Source organism: Zalophus californianus, chromosome 16 (genome assembly GCF_009762305.2).
Source record: "Zalophus californianus isolate mZalCal1 chromosome 16, mZalCal1.pri.v2, whole genome shotgun sequence".
NCBI classification, from domain to species: Eukaryota; Metazoa; Chordata; class Mammalia; order Carnivora; family Otariidae; genus Zalophus; species Zalophus californianus.
The window spans coordinates 37,721,030-37,744,617 of record NC_045610.1 but is presented as its reverse complement, the minus strand read 5'-3'; the positions used below and the strand labels follow the sequence as shown (position 1 = coordinate 37,744,617).

General features: G+C 57.4%; 3 protein-coding genes across 7 annotated transcripts; 1 reads left to right on the top strand and 2 right to left on the bottom strand.

Annotated features, from left to right (window-relative positions):
* Positions 1–79: 79 nt before the first annotated feature.
* LRRC46 (leucine rich repeat containing 46) lies at positions 80–5,163 on the top strand. Of its 3 annotated transcripts, none has more exons than XM_027625904.1 (8): positions 80–413; positions 512–617; positions 1,941–2,049; positions 3,170–3,216; positions 3,490–3,599; positions 3,794–3,863; positions 4,199–4,347; positions 4,674–5,163. In XM_027625904.1, the coding sequence occupies exons 1-8, from the start codon at positions 404–406 to the stop codon at positions 5,030–5,032; spliced, it is 960 nt and encodes a 319-aa protein (XP_027481705.1). In that variant the 5' UTR covers positions 80–403; the 3' UTR covers positions 5,033–5,163. The 3 variants fall into 3 exon arrangements, with proteins under 3 accessions (XP_027481705.1, XP_027481704.1, XP_027481703.1); XM_027625903.1 differs by having other exon boundaries at positions 1,941–2,169; positions 3,794–3,857; XM_027625902.1 differs by having other exon boundaries at positions 1,941–2,169.
* A 102-nt stretch (positions 5,164–5,265) lies between these two features.
* SCRN2 (secernin 2) lies at positions 5,266–9,489 on the bottom strand. Of its 3 annotated transcripts, none has more exons than XM_027625898.2 (8): positions 9,407–9,489; positions 8,849–9,022; positions 8,438–8,619; positions 7,650–7,849; positions 7,050–7,265; positions 6,746–6,911; positions 6,479–6,659; positions 5,266–6,210 (listed from the first exon to the last, which is right to left on the bottom strand). In XM_027625898.2, the coding sequence occupies exons 2-8, from the start codon at positions 9,020–9,022 to the stop codon at positions 6,052–6,054; spliced, it is 1,278 nt and encodes a 425-aa protein (XP_027481699.1). In that variant the 5' UTR covers positions 9,407–9,489; the 3' UTR covers positions 5,266–6,051. The 3 variants fall into 3 exon arrangements, with proteins under 3 accessions (XP_027481699.1, XP_027481701.1, XP_027481702.1); XM_027625900.2 differs by having other exon boundaries at positions 7,050–7,239; positions 7,696–7,849; XM_027625901.2 differs by lacking the exon at positions 9,407–9,489 and adding an exon at positions 8,750–8,768 and having other exon boundaries at positions 8,849–8,956.
* Positions 9,490–13,176: 3,687 nt separating this feature from the next.
* Positions 13,177–16,725, bottom strand: SP6 (Sp6 transcription factor). Its single transcript, XM_027626500.2, has one exon. The coding sequence runs from the start codon at positions 16,723–16,725 to the stop codon at positions 15,595–15,597; it is 1,131 nt and encodes a 376-aa protein (XP_027482301.1). The 3' UTR covers positions 13,177–15,594.
* Between the last annotated feature and the right edge of the window lie 6,863 nt (positions 16,726–23,588).

The following is a 23,588-nucleotide window of genomic DNA, read 5'->3' as shown; positions in this document are numbered from 1 at the left end:
CAGCCGGCAGATACGTCGGCTGGAGCACTAATCCGCATGCGTTGAGCCCGGTGCCTGAGAGCCCGCCCTCCCCGACGCCTGGCCTGGCGTCCAGTCTCCTAGCAACGACGCTTAGACTCGGGCACAGCTCTTTGGATCCGCACCCGCCACTCTCTACCCACAATTCCCCAGTTTTACCAGCCCCTTTGCACCCCTCGAACTCCGGAGCCCCTGCCTCGATTTACTTTTGTCTTCTACCCCACCTCATTAATAATTGGCCCTGAATCAACCACTTTCCCTTGTCCTTCGAGTCTCCGAGCTTCTCTCTCCTCATACCATCCTGGGTTCCGCCATACCCGGGACTGTACAAGTTGGTCAGCTTCCCTTCGTTCTAATCCCATGCCAGGCCAGTAACCTTTAAATCATGCCCGGAGGTGAGTAGGGGATGGGGTGGTGAGTAGAACAGTTGGATAACAGTAGGGTCAGGCTTCCAAGAATAAGAAATGTAACAACCGGACTCATCTTTTCACAGCTAAGCTTGCCCAGAGTCCAGAGGAAGGGGGAGTGTGCATTACTGAAGCCCTTATCACTAAGCGGAACTTGGCCTTCCCTGAGGATGAGGATCTGTCAGAGAAGATGTGAGTGCCAGGGCGGGAGAAAAGGGGTGCTGGACGATTGAAACACACAGGATGACCTGTCCCCTGAGCTGTACTGGTTTGTCAACTCATCTTTGTCCCTCTTTTTACTTACTCCATGCATTCAGTCAGTGGTCATGTCCAATTGATTTTGCCTCCTTAAACATTACTCTATTGCTTTTTTACCATGCCCAGTCAACTGCCTTAAATAAGGCTCTTAAGCCATCACCTCTCAACAAACTCCTAATTAGTCTCCACGCCCCCAGGCCTGGATCCCCCGTGCCCTTGCCAAAATGATCCTTTTAAATGATAAATCTGATCAGGCACACCCTGATAGAACCTTCCTTGGCTCTCTCGTACTTCCAGAATAAAATCCAAATGCCTTAGTGTGAGTTGACCTCTGATGCCTTTTCAGCCTTATTTCTTGCTGTTCACAATTCCTCTAAGACCCCACGTTTTCACACCTTAGCACCTTACCTCTTAGATTGGTGCTGAGCAGCATCACCTGGGAGGTTGTTAGTAATGAAGACACTCAGGCCCACCCCAGACTTACTTAACTGAAATCTGCATTTTTACAAGAACCCCCAAGGGACTTCTGGGCGTATTAAAGTTGGAGAAAGCCTGGATTAGCACAAACTGTTCCTTCTTTTTGACATGCCTTCTCCTCATCACCTTCTCACCTTCCCAGCCAACTTCTATTTGTATGTCACCCCCTCCAAGAAGCATTCCCTGTCCCCCGATTCAGGACTGAGTGCACAGTTCAGGCACTCCTTTAGTCCCCTGTACTCGTGTCTGTGATCCACTTGTCGTAGACGTTTGGCCTGCTTCCCTAATAGTGATGGGCAGGGACTCTCATTTGTCTCTAGTGGGCAGTAAATGCCGTGGGATGAATGAGTGAATGGAACAAGTGCTTTTCCTTCCATGGACCACTGAAAAGGGAAGTGAGGAAGGATCCTCCTGCAGAGATTGTCTCATCTCTGCCCTGGCCCCTGCCTCCACCATCCACGCTGGCCCAAGGAAGGCTTCCCTTGTGTTCTCTTGCTCAGAGTCTCTCCAGGAACCATAAGCTGCTATCACCCATTTCCCAGTCCAAGGGCCCTCTACTCCTCTCACCCTCTGATCCTTCCCAGTGCTACTGACCAAGATCCAGGGCTCCCAGCCAACCAGGTTTCATGATCTGGACACCGGCTCATGAGTCAAGAAGTTGTTCAACATCTCATCAAAGGCGCTTTGCTTGAAACACCTTTCCTCCCCCCTCCCATCTTCCCTGCTGAGACACCGCAGCAGACACCGCTCCCTTACAATACCTGCTGACCGTTCTTCCAGGTTTCACACTCTGGCTGAACTGCAGACTGTCCGCCTGGACCGGGAGGGGATTACCACTATCGGGAACCTTGAGGGCCTCCAGAACCTTCACAGCCTTTATCTGCAAGCGGTAACTTCTTGCCTCCTGCCCTTCCTCCCCCTCCTTCACCCTTCTTCACCCTCTGTGGACCGAGTCTGTTTAATCCAAAAGCAACCGATCAGGTCATCTTGCCCATTCCCTGGCATTCAGGTAGGCAGACCTTCACTGAAACTGTTCCCAGATGGGGTGCCTGGCTGGCTTATCTGGGGAGCATGCACCTCTAGATCTCAGGGTTCTAAGTTCAAGCCCCACATTAGGTGTAGAGATTACTTAAAAGTAAAATCAGAAAGGAATGAAGGAAGGAAAGAGAGGAAAGAAGGAAGGAAGGAAGGAAGGAAGGAAGGAAGGAAGGAAAAAGAAAGAAAGAAAGAAAGAAAGAAAGAAAGAAAGAAAGAAAGAAAAAGAGAAAGAGAGAAAGAAGGGAAGGAAGGAAGGAAAGAAAGAAAGAGAAAGAAAGAAAGAGAAAAGAAAGAAAGAAGGAAAGAAAGAAACTATTCCTAGATGAATCAGGAATTCTGTTCAATTGAAAGACCAATCCTCCCAAAAGAGATCCGGAACATGCTCTTGAATCACTGTTTTTTGTCAGACACTTCTCTTGGTCTCAAAGTTCTTTTTGGTGTCTACCCTAAATCTCTCATGTTATATATACCTCGAGCCCATTTCCTGTTTTGAAGAAGTAGAAGAGGGAACCAGAAGATTCCTCTGCATCCTTCAGAACCTTGAAGGCTATTTGGTGGTGGTGGTGGTGGTGATTCAGTCTCCTCCAGTTTGAATATACCCAGCTCCTTTAATCTTTCCGCATAGAAACTTTACAAATCAAAGTAATGTATATTCATTACTCCCTGTGTGTACCTAAGCCACCACCAAGGCTTTTGCTATTTCCCCATGGCCCCTTGGTTTCCTTCTTATTTCCAGGCCCCTCTTTGGTTGTGGGGTGAGCAGGGTATACTTTAATGAAGCGTAGTCAGTCCCCAAGTTGACACCCTTCACCATCCACCCAGAGAAAGCAAATCATCCCCAGGTACTGAGAACCAGTTCAGGGAGCCCGGGGGGGGGGGGGGGGGGAGCTGTCATTCCCAAAGTGCCAGCTCTCTGGCTGGGCCAGGAGACGTGGTCTACCCAGTTTCCCCAACTCGTTTGCTTTCTGCAGAATAAGATCCAGCGGATTGAGAACCTGGCCTGCATCCCCTCCTTGCGGTACGTGGTGTCAAGGCTCAGGCCCGGGGGAGGGGGGAGAGAGGGAGACCTGGTCACGCCCCAGAGAACTGGTGCAGACCTCTCCAAGCCTAATGTCTTGTCTGCTGAGGACCCAGCAAGCCCTGCTCTGCTTCCCCCACCCCAGGGGGCCATGGGTCCCCACTCATCATCGGGCTGCTTAGCCAGGGGCGCCGGGGGCCTGGTGCCCTCCTCCCTTCCTCCAGTGGTTCTGTGATTCAGCTCTGTCTCTGCACCCCTCCCTTCCCCCCGCAGCTTCCTGTCTCTGGCAGGAAACCAAATCAAGCAGGTGGAAAACCTCCGTGACCTCCCACATCTCCAGTTTCTGGACCTTTCTGAGAACCTGATAGAAACCCTGAAGCTGGGTAGGAAGGGCCTGGCCCCAGCTCATGGGATAAACCTCGTGTTGGGGGGCCCCCCTCCTCTCTGCCACCATCTCCCTACGCTTGCATTAGCAGCACAGCCTCTGGGGGTTCTGGGGAGGCTGTACAAAGAGGCAGTGGCTTTGGGCCAGAAGATGGCTGTGACACCCTCCTTCCCCTCTCCCTGGTGTGTGCAGATGAGTTCCCCCAGAGCCTTCTCATCCTCAACCTGACTGGAAATAGCTGCACCAACCAGGACAGGTACAGGTGAGGAGGACCTGAGGGCGGGAAGAAATGGGGCATGGCCAAGCTCCTCCTCCTACCTCCACATGCGCTCCCTCTCAGCCTGCAGACCCGGGGTCCCCATCCATGGCACCTTCTCTGCCACCCCAGCTCAAGTGGGACACCTTTTCTCTCCCACCCCGAGGTCCACACGGAGCCAGCCCTTAGCTCTTTGGGGCTGACCACAGGCCCATCTCCCTGCCTGCGAACCCCCATCCCTCCCAGTGTGGTTGCTTGTGGTGGCAGCTTGTGTCTGGCTCCCCCAGGCTCCCCACTCATGGGTGCTCTCCTGGGGGGCCTCTGCTCTTCCCGCCCTGCAGAGAGCTGGTGACAGAAGCCCTGCCGCTGCTCCTGGACCTGGACAAGCAGCCTGTGTTAGAGCGCTGGACCTCGGATGAGGAGGAGAAAGCCTCGGGCGATGAGGAGGAGGAGTTCCCGGAGCTGAGTGGCCCGTTCTGCACAGAGCGAGGTGGCCCTGCTTTCCAAGCTTGCACCCTTCTTCCTAGAATTCCCCTCTGCCCCGTGGGGCACGGGGGAAGCTAAGATGGCAGTGGTGGCTAGGGAGGCAGCCCCAAGCCCAGAGCAGCATCTGGGTCAGAGACGGACAGTGCCACTGGGGCCAGGTGTCAGCCCGGCATGCAGGTGACACGTCCTCCCGACCCCAGCCCCAGGCCCCTCCCCACTGGGGATGGCAGTGGGTTTGTTTGCTCAGGGGGTCAGCCAGAGACCTCCCACCAAGGGCCTTCCTGCCAAGCTTGGGGCTCCATCTACCACCTCCCATCTTGTCCCTCCCAGGCTTCCTCCAGGAGCTGGAACAGGAGATGGGCAGACACAAGGAGTGCAGACAACAGGCAGCCCTGACTGAGCACATTCTGAGGATGGAGACAAAGCCCACCCTCACTGGCCTCCCCCTGCTGCCTGGGGGGCCCATGGCTAGGGACAGCAGTCCCTCTCTCACTCCCGGGCAAGGGAGGGAGACATCCTCCAAGCCCGCCTCCTTGCCACAAGCTACCTCTGCCAGCAAGAAACCCTGCTCTCTGGTTTCCAGCCAGCAAATCACTGTCCCAGCAAAGAAGGGGACCACAGCCCCCAAGGCCTCTGTGGCTGGGGCCTCTAGCACAACCAAAACTGTGACCAAAAGAATCAAGAAGTGAAGTGCAGCCCGTCCCTACCAGCAATACCCCAGGAACAAGGATTGGGGAAGAACAGGGCATGGGGTGGGGCCTCCCCTCCTTCTCAGACCCCTCCCCTATGGCAGGAGCCTACCCCAGTAAAATGTCTCCCAGCCCTGAGTATGTCTTTCATTTTTTTTTTAAGATTTTTTATTTATTTATTTGACAGAAAGAGACATAGCGAGAGAGGGAACACAAGCAAGGGGAGTGGGAGAGGGAGAAGCAGGCTTCCCGCTGAGCAGGGAGCCCGACGCGGGGCTCGATCCCAGGACCCTGGGACCATGACCTGGGCCGAAGGCAGACACTTAACGATTGAGCCACCCAGGCGCCCCTAAGTATGTCTTTCATGTCGTTGGGGGGCATCTGAGGGGAAGCAAGCAGTCAAGGCAGTGGGAAGGAGTCACAGAAATACAGATCCCAACTCTAAAGAACACGTTTCTGGACCTTTCGGGAACTACCCAAAGGACTGGCCCACCTCAGGTCCTCCACCTGGCTGCCTGGGCCCTGAGCGGGCCTCGCCCTGAGGAAGATGCCGTCCTCCAGGGCACATCTCACTGCCGCCCTTAGGGAGTGCCCTCCCAAGGTTCGAGCCAAGGACCAAAAACCCGTGGTTCTAATTCTCCCCTAAATGGTAGCCCCATATTGTGCCAGGCGTGTTCTCTTGTTCACACCCGCTCACACACCTGGGGAGACCACCTCTCCTCACACGCCCCTGCCACAACGTTCTCCATCTAGTTCCCATCCCCCGAGTGAGAAGACTGTGCTGCCCAGCAAGACGACCAGAGGCCCTGCAGTCAGCTCAGGGCTGCGCTTTGCCCTCACTTGGCTCTCCCATCCCCACTAGACCAGGGATCACGTTCACTGAACCGCGAAGTAACATTATTAAGCCAAAGGCCGAGCTGGCCGCGCAGAACAAGGCCGAGGGCAGTGAAGGGCTTGTGCTGCGATCCTGCTGCCCCAGGGGCCCTGTGCCCACCCCAGGCCAGGAGGCACCGCGGCGCTCAGGCGTACACCTCGCCTTCCCTCTCCACAAAGGCCTGGAAGAGGGTGGCCAGCTCCTGCGGCGGTGGGGCCCACTCCCCGGCCAGCAGTCCCCGTGCAGCCTCCAGGCCTTCCTGCTCCAGATCCCGCTGCTTCTGCCGGAGCTGCTGCCCCCGATCCTGCCCAGGAAAGGTGGAGATGAGAGGCCCCCAGGACAGGCTTCCCTCTGGATCCAGGGGAGATCCCTGCCATGTCCCACACAGCAGGAGAAAGGACAGGGTCCCCGACATTTTCCTGGGCAGCTAGCTTTGAAGGCAGAGACTCCTCTCCCCAACTCTAGAGTCTCTCCTCCACTCCCAGTCCCCCTCGTATTTCCAGAATCCCGATTGGGGGCGGGGGGGTGAAGTGAGTCATGCCCCCAGAGTAGCCCCTAGTCCCTGGGGGTACCTGCTCACGCTCCATCAGCCCCAGAGCCACCTGGTGTCCGCGGTAGAGGGTGTGCCGCCGATCCACCTGAGTCTGGAATCGGGGCTGGGTCCGAACAGGGTCCTGTGCTCCAAAAGTGGGGGACAGCACCTGGGGGGCCTGGGCCGCCCCTGCCCCGAAGATGAAAGGTTTGAACACTGACCTAATGGGACAGAGATGGAAGGAGCAAAGGTTATTACATCCCCCATCCCCCCCCCCACCTGGGTTGCCCACCCTCATTCCCCTCACCTGGATGGGTCTGGCGTGGCGGTGAGGAAGTGGACACAGGGCTGTGTGGGGTCCCGGGGCAGGATGGACACCATGCTGGCCGTGGTGCGAAAGCCTCCTGAGTCCATGCAGATGCCACTCTCCTTGTTCCTGAGGATGCCCATCATCACCTCTGCCGTGATGCCCCCTGCGAAGGAGGACAGGCTGAGGGGGCCCCCAAGGCAGAAGGGGGACCTCTGGCCTTGGGTCAAAGCCGTGGGAGAGGAGAAGGGCTGGCACTGCCGAGGCTCTCCGGCCCTCAGCCCACCACCATCCGCTCACTGACCTCTTTGCTGCTGCAGCAGCTCCTGCCCAGCCTGGAAGCGGGCTTTGGCAGCCTCCATGCGCACAGGCTGCTGGGTCAGGGAGAAGACCTGAGCGAAGTCAAAAGTGCCCTGCCCACCCCACCAGCCCTGGGCCAGGGCGTGGGTCCGCAGCTCCGAGTGTTCGGCCGAGATGTCCGTGCCAATGCTCAACTGGTTGGAGATGTTGCGGGCCCCCTCTGTGGAGGAGGCGGGGGGTGGGGGGGGTGGCTCATTTATCATGAAGCACCTGCTCTGTGCCAGGTGCCGAGAACATGATGGTGAAGAGAACAGTCCTGCCCTCGTGGGGAGGGAGACAGACAAAAGGATCACAGAAATAAATGTGAACTTGCAGCTGTGGTGAGTGCAGTGAAGAGGCACCTGCTTGCATATAAGGGGGGAACCTGACTGCCTGGGAGTCCAGGAAGGCTCCCCAGAGGAAGTGGCAGGCTAGAGCACAAGAGGACCTAAGCAAGTGAAGGGGGAAGCAAGGGTCCTGCCCTGCCCTGCCCCCATCCCACCCCCTCCCAAGGCTGGCAAAACGGGACACCCCCGGGAGGCAAGCCCCGGTGCCGGGCCCTCACCCTGAATCCTCTGTGCGGCCCACAGCCTCCCCGCCGTCTCCAGTACCCATGCCTCAGTCCGGTCAGCCAGCAGGAAAGTGTTGTGGTAGCAGAATGGTGCGGGGTCCTCCCGGCAGCTGCCCCCTTGCCCGTAGCGCTCCAGCAAGCCCGTGATCACGTGCAAGGCCTCCAGGGCAGAGCGGCTCCGTTCTAAAGCCAGCCTGGCCACGAAGAGAGGGGCAGGGACCAGAAGGGCAGTGAGGTACTGGTGGCGGGTGACGGAAGCCCCAGCGGACAGACGCAGCCCAGAGAGGGCCCTGCCACACAATCTGCAGACAGCGGTTGTATGGAGTGCAGTGAGGCCAGTGGTTTCCTGTTCTGCTCTGAGGGTCCCATGAAGAGGCCCAAAACATGGTCTGAGAGAGAGAAGCGCACTAAGTCCCCCAGCCTCCCTTCAACCACAGCTGCTCTACTTTTACTGGCTTTATACATTGGGGCTCCATATGAGATTCCATTTGGGAAAGAAAAAAAAAAAGGCACTTCTGTTGAAAAAAGAAATGTGAAACCACTGCCCTATTTCTGGGCCAGGAGAGGCCCAGAAGTGGCCACACTTGGGAGCTCCTTACCAGACTGGAGAGATGGGGCCCCGGGAGAGAGGAGGAGCAGGGACAGCCTCTCTGGGGATGGCGAGGGGGACACAAAGATGGAGGGCCCTGTGACCCAGCTTGGGGGGGGAGGGGGATGGCCTGGGTCAGTACTCAGCTCTCAGACTTCCAGTGCATAGAGATGAGGGAGGGCAGGGTCCCTACCTGAGCAGATCCATGCCCAGCAGAGCTTCCCCCTCGTCAACTGGCTCCTTGGTCCACACTGCCTCATTGCCAATACAGACGCCATGCTCATTGGCGCCCATCTCAGCCCCCCACAGCCAAGAAGGGCGGCTCAGGATCACAGCGTGAGTCTTTGACACCTGTTCCACCTCAATGTAGGTGCACTGCAGGTAAGGGGGGAGAAAGGGAGAGTCCACTCAGAAGGGGTTTTGGTATTCCCATTTTGCAGACGAGGAGGCTAAAAAGAGGCTAGGGCCAGGTTGGTAGACAAGAAGGTCATGCTCTTTCCAGCACCTGTGGCGACTTTCCGGGCCTGAGGAGCAGAGGAGAAAGGTCTTAGACGGATGCCTAGATCTGCCACAGCTCCTGACACGTCCATAAGGCCTAACCCACCTGGAGCCGGCTCCCAGGGGCGTGGGTGCTTGCCGGTACAAACACCACCTCTTGCACTTCGTCCCGGGGCCGGTCAGAGTTCTTGGCAAAGATCACCGCGGGGAGGGCCGAGGCCGGGGGTACCGAGACAAAGCAATCGCAGGAACACGGGGTGTCGGGGTTCCACGAAGCCATCTGGGGAGAGGTGGAGATGAGTGCGTCCCCCTCGAGCCACCTCTCCACCATCCTGACCAGGGCTCAGCCCCTGGGAGCCCCTCTCCCAACACGTGTCAACAGACACTCGGAGGACACTGCCGTTGGATTCGGGACGCTCAGCACCGCACACACTCCATGCGCGGCAGAGGCACCGGCTCTCGGTCACGGGCTCCGGGCTCCAGGCTCGGGGCTCAGCAGGAGGGCGCAGAGCGCACGCTCCCAGGGCCCTACCGGGAGCCCGGCCCTCGGGTGCAGTCGCGGGACCCCCCTCCCTCGCCACCCAACCCCTCCAAGAGTCTCACACCCCTCTTCTGTCCTCCCTTCCTCTCTTCCCCCCTTCCCCCGATACGGTGTGCCCCTCACCCTCTCTCCCTCCGAGATCCCCGGCTTAGTCCCGAGCGCCACCGCCTCCGCTTCGGGTCATTGGGCGGAGGCTCCCAGGTGACCTGGAAGGCTTTGGCCCGGGGGGCGGAGCCAGAACGAAGCGCTTGCAGTTCTTCCGTTTTCCACCAGGGCGCGCGCCAGCACTGCTTCTTGGAGCGGAGCGGCCTCGGAAACCGTGCTAGGCTGCCTGTTCTGGCCCGCGCCGCTTTCAGTCCGGAGAAAGGCTGAGACGAAGCGGGGGGCACTTCGAATGCGGTCAATGTGGGGAGCGGGAGCTGGGGGTGGAAAGAAGCCCACGTGAAAAGAGAGGAAAGAAAAACCGGGCAGATCTGTTAGAGAGCGCAGATTGCTGGGGCATCTGGAGGAAAAAACTCAGCTACTTGTGTCCTGGTTTGAATTACCCAAAGGTGCGACCTACCCCCAGCCCCCACCAGGGCGTAAGATCTGTCAGATTGTCACAGGGCAGGAGGTGTAGGGGTAACTTAAGTTAATGCATTTTTTTTAAACGCACATATGCTTAAAACCCACCCAACCCACAAAAGATGGATTCCGCCCCACAGTGCTCAAACTCCTACGAAGATAGCTTTGAAAGGAAATTTGAAAATTTCTAGTCCAAAGATTTGGTGCCTTTACCTATAGTGAAACTGAAACAGCAAAGAAGTCTTGGCCAAGGGGGCACATATTGATGTGTGGGTGGACTCTGATCCCAAATGTTCTGCTTTCCAGGTCATTTTCCTCTATCAACCCTCTCCGTAACCAGCATTTAAGCAAATGCATCTCACTCCTTTTGCTCTGTGGAGCCCTCCAGGAATGGGGACAGGAGAGATATTGCAGATTATCCACTTCTCCCACGTCCATGCTGCCAAGCAGTCAGGGCTACTTCTCAGAGCTCTGGCCACAGCATCCCAGCCTGGGGTCACTCCTGGGATGGGAATGAGGCCAAGGTTTCGAGGCAGGCTATGGGCAGGTGCACCAGATACGGCTGTTGGGGGATCTGAAATCTGAGATATTTCCTAATTGCCTATAGGTATCCAAGGCTGATTCTGAAGAGGAAGCTCTCCCCCAAGGAGATGGTCTTCACTTTCAGAAGAGGCACTGCCACTTGCAGAGAAGAATTATCTAGAAGCTGGGCTGGAGGCAGGGAAGAGCATCACCTGAAACTCAGAACACTGGCATCTCATCTTACTTCTGCAATGGATCTGGAGTGTGTCTTTGGGCAGGTCACTTTTCCTTTGAGGGCCTCAGTTTCCCCAGTGGCAAAATGACCACACTGAACTAGTTCTGTAATTCTCAAGCACAGGTGGGGAGTGGAGGAGAGAGATTAGTTTTGAACCACACAACTCTCACTGCACAACAGAATACTTTCATACTCTGTCCGTGGACTGCCAGCGTCAGCATCACCTGGAAGCTTGTTAAAAATGCAGAATCTGGGGTGCCTGGGTGGCTCAGTTGGTTAAAAGGTTGACTCTGGATTTCCGCGCAGGTCCTAAGATTGAGCCCCTCGTTGAGCTCCGAGCTCAGCGGGGAGTCTGCTTCTCTCTCTCTCTCCCTCTGCCCCCCCCAAATAAATAAATAAATCTTTTTAAAAAGATGCAGAATCTTGGGCCCCACCTCAGACCTAGTGAATCAGAAGCTGCATGTTAACAACACCCCCCCGTGTAAAGTTTGAAAAGCGCTGCTCTAATACGCCCCCATGGACATTACTTGTTGGGGTGCTGGAGAGTTAATCGGTGTCTTGAGAAACTCCATGGGTGACTTGAATACGCCCTCTACAGGGTGAAGACAGCCAGACTGTTTGGTTCCTGAGATGCTTTTCAAACCCGCACTGCTAGGACGTGGAGCTGTCGAACTCTCCAGAGTTAAAGGAAAGTGAAGGCTGCTTCAGATGTGCTGTCGACGGGGAGGTGTCGTGAGGTTGCCATCGGAGGTCATTCCAGAAGCAAACGTCAAGGCTGTGTGCTGATGAATGTGAGCACCCAGAGCAGCGGGCAGCCCGGCCGGCCCCCCTCCTGCACATCACCGGCCGCCCGAGATGGGGCCAGGACCGGCCGGAGGAGCAGCGTGTGTCTGCGGGCCACAGCGCCGCCCCAGGCTGCAGTTCCCAGGCAGCCTGCTCCTCCGTCACTTTCCCATTCCTGATTTCACTCACCAACCCTCGAGGGCCGTACTCCCACCTCCCGAGAGAGGAGGTGGCCGCTCAGAGAGGTTGTCCAAAGGGTGAGCCCACGTGGCCTGATTTCCCTAATTCCTCCCTGGCCCCTCCAGGGTCGTCTCAGCCTGGGGGCGCCAGATCTGAGGGGTCAGTGGTGGCCTTGGGCTCCCTGGGGGTGGGGGGGGGGTCAGGCCAGCCGAGCAGCATTGCTGCCAATGCGGGCCAGTGAGCAAACATCAGAGCCCCACCAAAGGCCCCCGCTAAGAATGCAGGTCAGCAGGAGGAGCTGCAAGAGGAGGAGGGGTGGCCCCAGCCCTGCCCAGACAGGCCCAGCCAGCGCCACAGCTGCCCTCCTGTCCCTGGGGGCAGCGATGGGCTACAGGAGGAAAGGGCTCCCCCAGGTTCCTGGGGTCTAAGTTCCGCAGAACCAAGAAGACAAAAGAGGCGCCCCACAGAGTGGGGCTGGCAAGAGGTCACGGGAACATAGGCCTGCCCCTCCTCCTCTGGGGCTTCTAAATCCAGGAGCAAGAGAAAGCAAAAAGCTACTCCCCCAAAACCAGTCTGCTTCCATCTGTAACCCCTAAATCATGCTGATACCCTCCCATCCCAAAGTGGCCTTAAACTTTGTGACCCCAGATTCTCCCAAACAGGTGATGCGATGAGCCAGTGTGGGTACCAGATTTGGCTCCAGGCGATTGGGTTAGGGGTGGAGTGGGGGAAACAGGAATCCCACTAGGGAAGATAACTGTGGCCAAAATGTAGGCTGGGAAGGTAAAAGAACACAATACTCTAGCCTGCCCCTTTGGAGCCCGAAACTGCTCTGCGGTCAACCTTCCTAGCTTTGGCCTCTGGACTCATGAGATTTTTTTACTCATTTCACCTGAATTAGGCACCTGCATAGCAGGCGTTGGGCAGCCCGGGAGAGTACATACAGATGGGCTGTTTCTGCACATCCCAGGCCGCCCGGTGGGTCCAGTGAGGGTGCGCTCGTGCGCACTGTGTTTGTGTAACTGTGGCGGGCCCTCTAGCTGGGAGTTGCAGTAGGATCCTTCCCTCATACTTTCCAGCTGGGCGGGAGCCCATCAGATATCTTGGCTGCCTTTCATCGCCTTGTCCCTGATAGGGATCATCCTGGGTGAAGAAATCGCTGTCAGTCACCCCCGCCTCGCTCACAGCCAGAGGGACCGATCACACCCCCATGGGGGCGGGGTGACCGAGCCAGGAGGCTGGTTCTCTCTGGCAAGGCAGGGAACCGGCGTTCTTGGAAGGGGAGGGAAAAGAGGGGGCTTATATGTGGAGGAGGCAGGAAATATCTAGAACCTTCTCATCCCCAGGGAGGGACAGTTAGGCCAGCTATCAACCCCGAGGGAGCTCCTCCCTCCTCCGGCACCAGCCACCTCCTGGGGAAGGATCTGACCCTTCCATCAGCTCGGCTCTGCCCCAAACAAAGGGAGGAGAGGCTGCAGCAGGGGTGCTGGATCAAAGGAAGTGTCCACCCCGCCCTGCGGCCCGCCTGGTCCTCACTGCTGAGGGACACTGAGTCCAAAATGAAAACAGAGCTGGAAGACAAATGAAGCAATGATGTGGTTGATGACTTTATTATGGCATAAAAAACACAGGCTGTTTCTTCCTCCTCCTCCCCCCCCCCCAAAGTGGGTTCACAGCAGTTAAAGGAAAAAAAAATCCTACATTTCTCCTCTAGGGGGCTGCCTACAAGGGGGTAGACAGCCAAGCAACCTAGATCTATAAAGGAGGGGAGCAGAAGAAAACCCATCCAAAGCCCTCACCCGCACCCTTAGAGCTCAAGGCCTCCATAGGGGGAACATCAGTGTCCCCCCTGCCGCCCCAACACCCATTCGGGAGTTCCCCTTACAATGGTCACTGGGGAAGGCTGTCCTGGTGGCACAGGGAGGGGGTGGCTGGTTTCGATGGGTGGAGGAGAAAGGCATCCCACACCCACAGGGCCCTCCCTCTCTCCCCCTGTCTCCACCTGGCCAGGCAACCTGCAGGTACTGCCAACTCTCTCCTGCCCCCAACCCTCTCGACGAGGAAAGGCACCTCTGGTTGGGGTAGCAAGAGGCAGGGAAAAGAGGGAGCAAAAAGAAAGAACATTACTTCTTAAACTACCCCAGGCCCATGAGTCTCTCAGGGAGAGTCACCCTGTCCCTTCTAAGAAGGGCTCCCTTCTATGCAAACGCATATTCCTAACCAGACCCCAGACCCACTTCCCATTTAGCTCCCAGTCCTGGGACTGGGCTCCAGCATCCCCAAGGGAGGGAGAGATGCTGTGGGCCTAAGCCCTAGGACTTTGGACAGGGTGAATAAGGTGGGGTCTCTCTAGCTGGAGACCCCAGGCTCAGTAGAGAAACACACACACATACACACACAGGTACAAACAACATGCATATACACACATGCCCTAATATTAAATAAAATACCTTTTGCTTATAACTTAAAAATCAATACACAACTAATCCTTGCATAGGGCTCTGGGTGGAGAAAGAGGGGCAAGGGGTCAAGGGAGATCAGAGGGAATCTTAGGGCCTCTACCTCTAGCTTTGGAAGGGGTACTAGTTCCAGATCCTTACCCCTATCAGCTTCCTTCCCTTTCCCTGGCTCCACCCCTGCGAGGCTCTCCCCTCCCCAGTCCCCACTCCAAGATCAAAGTCAGGATGTATCTCTAGCATCTAAAGAAGGGGACAAGGACAGCTTCCTGGACATCACCTCAGAGGGCAGACCCCTTCCAATGGGAGAACACCTCCTTCATATGGCAGGGGAGTCCCCCTGCCCAGAATTGAGATGAGGAGAAAGGAGCCTCCTAACACACACTCTACAGGAGGGGCAAGGCTTGCGGGCAGCAGAGAAAGAGGAGGGGAGAGAAAAGAAAGAGTGGACCTAAGCTCAGTGAGTAGAAGATGGCTGGGCAGGGGCAGAGTCCTCTACTCTGAGTGCGGACCACTGGAGGTCCCTCTGTTGGGACACCCCACCTACTCCCCAGGCAACCCAGGTAACCCTTTTCCTTCCATCCCTAAGGGGAAGGCAAATGATGGGGGGGGAACCCAGGATGAGGAACTACATCAATTCTAGGGTGGGGGCTGGGGCTTCCGGTTGCCTTGAAAACCTAGATCAGGTAACAGATGGGGAATGTGAACTATACTGAACTTTTTTTCCCATAAAAACCATGAGTTAAGGACTGAATCCGAGTTAGAGAGGTAAGGGGTTGGTTCCTTCCACTGCCCCGCCAAATCCCTTTCTCTCATTTTAGAAGGGGGCTTTCTGCCCTCCCCGTCCCAGTCTAGCTCCCCCCTCCACCCCGCTGCTCGCGGTCCTGGTCTCGTCCCCTCTCCCTTCATGGCTCCATCAGAGTGGGTTTGGAAGGGTTAATCAGGAGGCACATCAAAGGAGTTATTTCTACAGCAACAACCCTCCCAACCAGATAGATACCCCTCCCTAAGGGGGACCCCTGTCTCCCCTACCCCACCTCAGCTCTCCCTCGGGAAATCATAAGGATAGAAGCACTATAAGGGGGATGAAAGGGACCTGGGCCGCAGGGCGGGTCCGTAGGCGCTTTTATGTCCCGGTTCCCAGGCGCTAAGGACGTGTCCGGACAGCTACCCCCAGCGCCCGCGGCGGCCCCACTCCTCTCTGCTCCGGGGACGCGCCGTCTCTTCCAGCAGGTCCCCTCCGCCCTCCAGCCGCTGTAAGGGTACCCCACCCCAACCCCCCCAGCCCGGACACAGGAGCGAAATAGTGAGGAAGGGGAGGACGGAGGGGCATGCGCAGCTCCTCCCAGCCCAGCCAAACACGTCTTGTTCAGCCTCAGAGATTACAGAAAACCCTAGCGCCCGGTCCCCCTGACCCCGCACCACTTTTCCTCCCCCTCAATAAATAACCACCTTCTCCTCTGACTCAAGTCGCCTCCCAAGGACGTCAGGCCGGGGGGGGGGGGGGGGGCGGGGAAATCTCTTCTGATGCCCCCAGGGGGACCAGCGTGGGGGGGCGGTACCGGAGCAGCTCAGTTGGAGGGAGCCGCGCCGCCCTCAGCCTCCCTCTTGCCTTTGCCCCCGGGGGGCTCCACCGCTCCGCCGGCCTTGCCCTCGCCTGGGGCCGCCCCGGCAGCCTCCTCTTTGGCGCCCTCGTGGGTTTTCATGTGTTTGGCCAGGTGGTCGCTGCGCATGAAGACGCGGCTGCAGACTGCACAGGGGAACTTCTTGGTGCCCGTGTGGGTCTGGAGGTGGCGCTGCAGCTCGTCGGAGCGCGTGAAGCGCTTGCCGCAGAAGAGCCAGTTGCACACGAAGGGGCGGTCGCCGCTGTGCCAGCGCAGGTGCGCCTTCAGGTGCGACGTCTTGGCGTAGGCTTTCCCGCAGCCCGGGATGTGGCAATTGTGCAAATGCTTCTTCTTGCCCCCGTCGGGCCCGCACGGAGCCCCCAGTCGCTCCGCCTCCAGGCAATTGGGGCAGCGGCAGACGGTCTGGCCAGAGCTGCGGGGCACTGACCGCCGGGAGCCTTTGGGCCGGGCTGCCCCGTCCAGACTGGAATCCAGCCCCTGGGACTCCGGGGCGGCCGCTTCCAAGGCCTTAGCCCCGTCGGGAGGCCCCAGGAGGTGCTGCCCTCCCGCGGCCGGGAGGAGGTGGTGCGGGTGTGGGTGGGGCGGCGGGGCACAAAGCTGGTGGTCTCCGACGTAGCCCCCCAAGCCAGCCTGAAGCGCCCCGGGGTGGCCGGGTGAGGTCAACGCGCCCTGAGTGTGGGGGAGGTCCATCCAGCTGGCGCCCGGATGAAGGTCCCACCACGAGCCATCCTCAGTGCCTGGGTGAGTTGGCCGGAACCACGATTCGTAATGGTGTGACATGTCCGGCTGCAGGAGCTTGGAAAAGGGTCCCGGGGCCAGGGGACTGTCGCTTTCCAGGTCCTCGCAGGTTACCCGAGAGGAGGCCCCCGGCAGCTCATAGCCCTGTGAGAAGTCCACCTCAGGGCCCAGCGGGAGGCTCTGCAGCTCTCCAGGCTGCAGCGGGGAGGGGTAGTCCCCGGCCTCCGGGCTCGTGTGGCCCTGGTATGTTTGGAGAGGCTGCAGGTCGAGGCGCGGCGGGGAGGCGTGAGGCGCGTCCGTGTGCTGGCTGCCCAGAGAGCCGCAGACAGCGGTTAGCATTGCCGGGATCCGGGGTGGGGTGGGGATCAGGGATGGTCAGGGGCACCTCAGGTGGGACCTAAAGGAGGCAAAGAAGAGGTGAAATGAGTAAAGTAACCAACTCACTTTTAGTCCTGACCCAGATCCCCTCGAAGTGCTCCTCTCCGGCTGGCCAGCTGGTGCAAAAGAGGAACACACCTCTGAGTGGAGACTAAAGACCAATAAACAGAATTTGGGAGTGCTAGGAAGGGTTGAGAGTGTGAGGGTCTCAGCCAAGGGGGGAAGTCGACCTTCTCCTAGCTGATCCCTCCTACGGGACCCAGCTCATCCCGAGAGCTGGGCTGGCCCCAGGCTGGTGGGTCACATACACCTACAGTACAGTGCTAGAACGATCCCCACCCCGGGTGCCCAGGCCAGCGCAAGGAGCGGTGGCGTTTACCCCCTGCAGACTGGGCCACCAACCCCAATGGAGGGCCTAGACCCATCTCTGCTTCCCTAGTTTAACCCAGGACACAGATGAGGAGAGGGTGGTGGTCTGTTTCTGGAACTCAAAGCTTGAGGTGACTTGACTTTCCAAAGCCCAAAGCAAGTTCTGAGATATTGGAGAAAGAGACCTCATTCCGTCCCTGAGGCATGTTCAGTAAGGAAGAGCGTTTCACTGTTCTGTACCATTCGCCTCAGCTCTCTGCCTGCCAGGCTTGCCAGGGCCCCACGAAACCCATGCCTGGCCCCCACCCCTTCCCCTCAGGCAGGGACTTCACCTCCCTGGGGGGCAGCCACAGTGCCAGTTCCCAGAGAAAGTTAAGCCTCTTCTCCTGTCCTGACCCACACAGGCGCCAGCCGGCTGTCTGGCTGCTACCCATGCCCTCCTCCAATCTAGGGGAGACTCAGATGTGAAGCTGAGAGGGGGTCAGCTTCCCCCGAGAAGGGGGCCAGCCAGAGAAGAGCTTACTAACCAGCTCAGGAAGGTAAAATTGTCACTCCGTTAAAGGATACAGAGTCAAAGTGGGGACAGCGAAGGGCAACAAGAAAAACCAGAATCACAGAAACTACGAATTACCCCAAGAGATTATAGAAGGGGGTGCATTCTAGGCACGGGTCATTTTTAGGAGTTCTGCGGATGGTTCCCATATGCAGCCAAGTGTTGAGAACCACTGCTTCAGGCCAACCCTCTTATTTTAAAAAAGAGGAAACTGAGGCAGCATTTGGAGAAGTGACTTGAACAAACATTCATTTACTTGTTCAATCAACCGATATGTACTGTATGTACCTCTTTGAACCAGGTCTCTGGACTCCCTGTCTGTTACCCTTTCCCTAAACTGTCAGCAACCTAAAGACATCCACCCCGTTCTTAACCACATTATCTTTCTCTGCCCTGGTGCTTCGGGTGCGGAGTTTGTGTGCCTGGCCTTCTCTGATGGTGGGGGAGGAGGTGCAGTGGTTTAGGTCAGGGACTTCCCACAGCAGGGCTGACCCTACCACCTTTGGCCCTGGTAGTTTGGGGGGGCGGGGAGAGGGGAACTGGGGCGCCTACTCAGGCTCCGGCTGCCTTACCACAAGAAAGGAACAGGGTGAAGCAGCAGGAACGGAGCCTCAGGCCCAGGCGGGGCGGCCCAGAAGGGGCTGGGCGGGAACAGTGAGGCCTGGGACCCTAATAGCTTTTAGTGTCTGGGAACTGCCCCAGGGACTAGGGGTTGGGGAGGCCAACGACCCAGGCTCTAGAGTGGCCTCTCCCGATGCAGAGCCAGGGGGATGCAATGGCCTGCCTGCAAGGTTTCGGGAAGGGAGACAGCCGGGCGCACACTCTCGGCTGCCCGCTCCCAACGCAGGAAGCCGGGTAGAGACACCCTTCTAACCCCTTTACGCCGTCTCCCTCTCCCGATCACCGGCGCTCAGGTGGTCAGGACTTCCGTACTCCCGGTCCTCAAGGTTCCAGTCCTCCGGTTGTCCCAGTCGCTCCAGTTTCCCCGGTTTTCAGCCTCCTCGGTCCCTCGTCTCGCCCGTCAGCCCAGTTGTCGGTCGGCCGGGACTCTTAAGCCCCTCGGATTCTTTAGGACCACCTCCCCCAAGGCCACCGGAGGCTGCGGCGAGTTCCGGGCGCGTCTTTCCGAGAGGATCCCCGGAGCGCGCACCCCTCGCCGCCCCGACCCTGGCTCCTACCTCGAGGCTGCGCTCGGGCTCCGGGCACGGCAGGCTGGCACGCTACCGACGGGCGCTCATGGGCCCTGCGCGCCGGCAGGCTCTCCAGCGGCGAGGGGCAGGAGCCGAAGACGAGCGGGGGCCGCGACCAGACCCGGCAGCGGGCGGCGGGCGGCGGAGGAGGGGCGGAGGGCCGGCGGGAGGGCGGAGGGCGGGCGGGAGCCAGGGAGCGAGCGAGGGAGCGAGGGAGCGAGGGAGCGAGGGAGTGAGCGAGCGAGGCCAGCTCCGCCCGTGACTCACCCGCGCTCTCTGCCTTCATCCTCTGCCCTGCGCTCCTTTTTCCCCGAGTCCGCGGCCCCGCCCACCTCACCTGCCGCCTCCTTTAACCCTTGCGGGCTCGGCCGGACCGGAGGCCCGCGCAGCCGGGCCGGCGGAGAGGGGGCGGGCTCGCTAACTAGGTCGCCTCCCTCCCCTCCCTCTCCCCCCCCGGCCCCTCAGCTCCTCGGGCGGGGGTCCGGGGCGGGGCGTTTCCCAGGCTCCGAGACCCGCCCCTCGGGTGCAAAACTGCCCGGGAGCCGGCTGCGTCTGGCGGGGGACGCGGGACTCAGACCCTGGGGCCCTGGAGAAGGGGGCGGGTCCTCGGGGCGATTAGGAGCGTCCCTTGGGCGCCGATTGCTTCCTCCGCGCTCGACCCACCCGCCCGGCCGCGCGGCGCTGCCCCCGGTACCGAGAGGAAAAGGAAACAGGACTGAGCGCCAAGGATGTGTCCGGTCTACCGCAGGCCTAGGCCGTGAGAACTTTGGGCTGCCGCCCTCTTTCACCATTCGCCCCGCGCCGCTTCTCTCCGCCACCACCATCCTCCCCTCGGCCTTTTCGCCCCGGCTTTCTGCCTCTTCCTCTCCGGTCACTCGCCTTTTTCGGGTGACCTCTTCTCCTCTGCCCACTCCCCTGCTCCTCCACTTGACCTGTTTCCCCCTGCCTGCCCCTGTTCGTCTCCCAGGCCCCCCTCAGGTCTCACTCCCCATCTGCCCTTGGGCAGCAACCCCAGCGCGTCCTAAGTCCATCTCTCAAATACGCTACCCCCTGGGTCCGGGAGCTGCTCAGCCTCCGTACGCCCTCCACCTTTGTCCCCTCCTGCGCACCCGGCTCTGAAAGTCGGGGCAGGCGCCTGAATGGCCCTGGGAAGGGACACTTCTGGAAAGAATTGATCGACCTACTGGCCACGATTCTCACCTGAATGTCTAAACCCAAGGTTCTTAAGTTTGGGGAAGAATCTGGGATTCCTTTAAGGAAAACAAATGCACATACACAAGGCACCATTCTGGCAAAATTTCAGGGCGCTCACGGCGCCCACCGAAAAACTTCTCTCCAGGTCCCAGTTGGTGGACATATCAAGCGCGCGTGGCGAGAGGAGCTCCTCCTCCTCCTCGCCCGCCTGGCCTGTGCGCCTGGGGAGTCCGATGCTCCCTTCCGGATCGGTGCCTCCTCCCGGCCTCGCCGACCTCCCGAAGTGACTCCTTTCTTGCAAGGGAATTCTGATCGATTTCCATATTTTTTTTTCTTTGCGCTGTTTGGCTTTCCCTACGCGCTCTGCCATCGGCTTTTTAAATTTCGTTTCTTGTCTTTACAGTCTATCACGCACAGCAGGACCAGAATTTAGGATGATTCAATCTCACCTCTACACCGCGATTTCCACCACCATTGCTTTACACGGCTCGAATTTCCGTTGGGGACGTACTCTAAGTGCCACTACAAAACGACTAAACTGAATCCACAAGCCCCTTGAAAAGCAGCCTTTGCCTGCATGGTTCCCCACCACCACCACCACCAAACACACACGGTCTTATATCCAGAGTCAATGTCTGATTCGTCGGTTCATCTCCCTCTTTTCTAAGACTCAATTTCTTCATCTGGTCCACCAGAGTTCAAGTTAGGAGACATTCCCGGGGCTTAAAGTAATTGCTGTACCTAAAATACTTAGCCCCCGGGTCCCCCGGCAAGCTCACAGTAAAGGGAAGATGTTGTTATAATTATTAAATAAGTGGGGTTCCCAGCAAATGTTTATTGGATTAGGGTATATTCGCAAGATCTTTGGACTGGAAGTTGGTGGACCTAAGTTCTCGCCCCGACCCTGGACTTGCTAAGCTGATCTGGTGGGTCAGGTTGCCCTGAGCCTCAGTTTCCCCCTGGGTTAGAAACCAGTTAGAACAGTTGCCCTGCAGGGTAAAAGGCACTTGGGAGGCCTGGAGGAGCTGTGGCAATGTCCAGGACTGTACTTTCTGATCAGTGGCATTTCCTTCTTCCGAACACTCAGACCCCGGCGATGTAGGTTCTCAAGCACTGCTCTGGATCTTTGTGGCCACTGCCACACTGACAGCTCTCTATCAACATGGTTTTATCTCTGTTCACAGCCACGTCCAGAATAGAGCCTGTGACTCAGGCCCCTGTGTTAAGTCTGATTTGACCCGTAGGCATTCTCTGCCTCCTTCCTCCCTGCAGCCCACTGGCCTCTGGCTATTCCTGAAGCTACTGCTTTTAAGGGATCTAAGCAGGGATCTGAGTCCCCCCTCCCATTTTTTCCCCTAGGCACCAGATTATCTTATCTTCCTGGCTCCTTCTGTCTTTCCCTGGAAAGCAACAGGGAAAGGGGTCCAGCCCCCGATGGTAGACTTCCCACCCTGCTTTTATCCTAGGACCCCTTTAACCCCACCCCGCCCTGACTGGCAGCCACCTAGGGTTCCCAGGAGCAAAGACCCTCCATCTGCCTGTGGTTCCTAATACAGTTGTCTCAGAAAACTCAGCCATCCTGCTTTCCTGTCGTGCCTAGCATTCTGCCTCTGACTCAGGGTACTGTCTTTCTTCCAGGTCCCCCTCTACTTGCCTTCTTCTGATTCCAGTCCTTTCCAATTTCCCACTTGCCAGATGGTTTCCTACTAAACAGTGCCCCTGGTCTGATGTTGACTCGACTGCCAATATCACCACTGCCCAGTATTCTTATGTCTTCTCAAAATTGAGCAATGCTGCCCACCTCATCTCCCACACAAACTGAGATTTTGCCCAGGAGTTGGACCATTTCTGGTCTTTCTCCCTCATTTCCCCAAAGGGGTAAATAGATTTTGCCACAAGTGTCCAATCCCGCCACCCCTCTTCTCACACCTCATTTATACTCAGCAATCATTCTGCACCTGGAGCAGGTTAGTCTCCTACTCATGACCACCATTTATTTACTGAGCATCTACTATGTTCCAGGCACTCTACACAAATATCTTGAGGGGCACCTGAGTGGCTCAGTCATTAGGCATCTGCCTTTGGCTCAGGTCATGATCCCAGGGTCCTGGGATCGAGTCTGCATCAGGCTCTCTGCTCAGCCAGGAGCCTGCTTCTCCCTTTCCCTCTGCCTCTCCCCCTGCTTGTGCTCTCTCTCTCTCTATCTGTCTGAAATAAATAAATAAAATCTCTAAAAATGATACCTGTTTTGGGGGCGCCTGGCTGGCTCAGTCTTTGGACATCTGCCTTCGGCTTGGGTCATGATCCCAGGGTGCCGGGATCGAGCCCCACATCGGGCTCCCTGCTCAGCAGGAAGCCTGCTTCTCCCTCTCCCACTCCCCCTGCTTGTGTTCCCTCTCTTACTGTCTCTCTCTGTCAAATAAAATCTTAAACGTGCCTGGGTGGCTCAGTCGTTAAGCATCTGCCTTCGGCTCAGGTCGTGATCCCAGGGTCCTGGGATCGAGTCCCACATCGGGCTGCCTGCTCGGCAGGAAGCCTGCTTCTCCCTCTCCCACTCCCCCTGCTTGTGTTCCTGCTCTCGCTATCTCTCTCTCTCTCTCTGTCAAATAAATAAATAAAATCTTTAAAACAAATCTTAAAAAATATATCTTGAATTCTCATGGGCATGCAGCAAAGTTGTTATCATTATTCCCATTGTACAGATGAGGAATTCTGCCAAGGATCAAAGAAGATCGATGACCTGCTCAAGATTACAGAGCTATTAAATGAGACAGAGAAGGAAACTAAGTCCAGATCTGTCAGGCTCCAAAGCCCTGTTCTGTCTGCCACTCCATCTGGCCTCACTAGGGCAGCAGTGCTGGGCCCCGGGAGTCCGGCTCCCCTAAATGCTGAAGGTAAAGAGGATAGCATTCTTCAGCTGATGTCCAGATCAAAGCCATCCATGATCCTGCCTTTAATAGGACAAACTGGTCCCATCTTGGATTGCTGGGACAAGTCACAGCTCTATCTGTGGCCCTTTCTAAACCTCAGTTGTCCTTCTATGGAGACTGCACTAGGAAAATATCAAAGCTGGTCTGCCTATAAAAATGGTCTAGTGCAAGTCCTCACTTTACTGGTAGGAAAACCGAACCCCAGAACAGGGAGGCAAGTAGCTCAAAGTCATCGGAAAGTTAGAAGCAGAGCAGGGCCCAGAACCCCGGTCTCCTAATTCCTGGTTGTTCACTCTTCTTCTCCACTTCCCACCCCCACCTTCAGGCTGCACTTGGAAACCTGCAAACTAATGATCCTGGACACCAACACATTCCTCTTTTCCTTCCCTCTTCCCACCCTGCCCTCCCATGTTCTAGGAAACTGGACAGAATCCAGAGCTGGGGCCAAAATGGTTTTCTTTCGTGCATCTGTATTCATTCAGCCAGCACTTACTGAGGGTTTACCTAGGGCCGGGCACTACACTGGACACTAATTCTATTATCCAAATTCAATATTATCCAAATATCACTAGTGTCCACATCTGTTTT

Coding starts and splice junctions, on each gene's coding strand:
- LRRC46 (XM_027625902.1), top strand. Junction 618..1,940: donor GAGGATCTGTCAGAGAAGAT/GTGAGTGCCAGG, acceptor CCGTTCTTCCAG/GTTTCACACTCTGGCTGAAC. Junction 3,600..3,793: donor GATAGAAACCCTGAAGCTGG/GTAGGAAGGGCC, acceptor TGGTGTGTGCAG/ATGAGTTCCCCCAGAGCCTT.
- SCRN2 (XM_027625898.2), bottom strand. CDS start 9,022: ATGGCTTCGTGGAACCCCGACACCCCGTGTTCCTGCGATTGCTTTGTC. Junction 7,266..7,649: donor GGCCGCACAGAGGATTCAGG/GTGAGGGCCCGG, acceptor CCTCCTCCACAG/AGGGGGCCCGCAACATCTCC. Junction 6,912..7,049: donor GCTGCTGCAGCAGCAAAGAG/GTCAGTGAGCGG, acceptor CCTCCTTCGCAG/GGGGCATCACGGCAGAGGTG.
- SP6 (XM_027626500.2), bottom strand. CDS start 16,725: ATGCTAACCGCTGTCTGCGGCTCTCTGGGCAGCCAGCACACGGACGCG.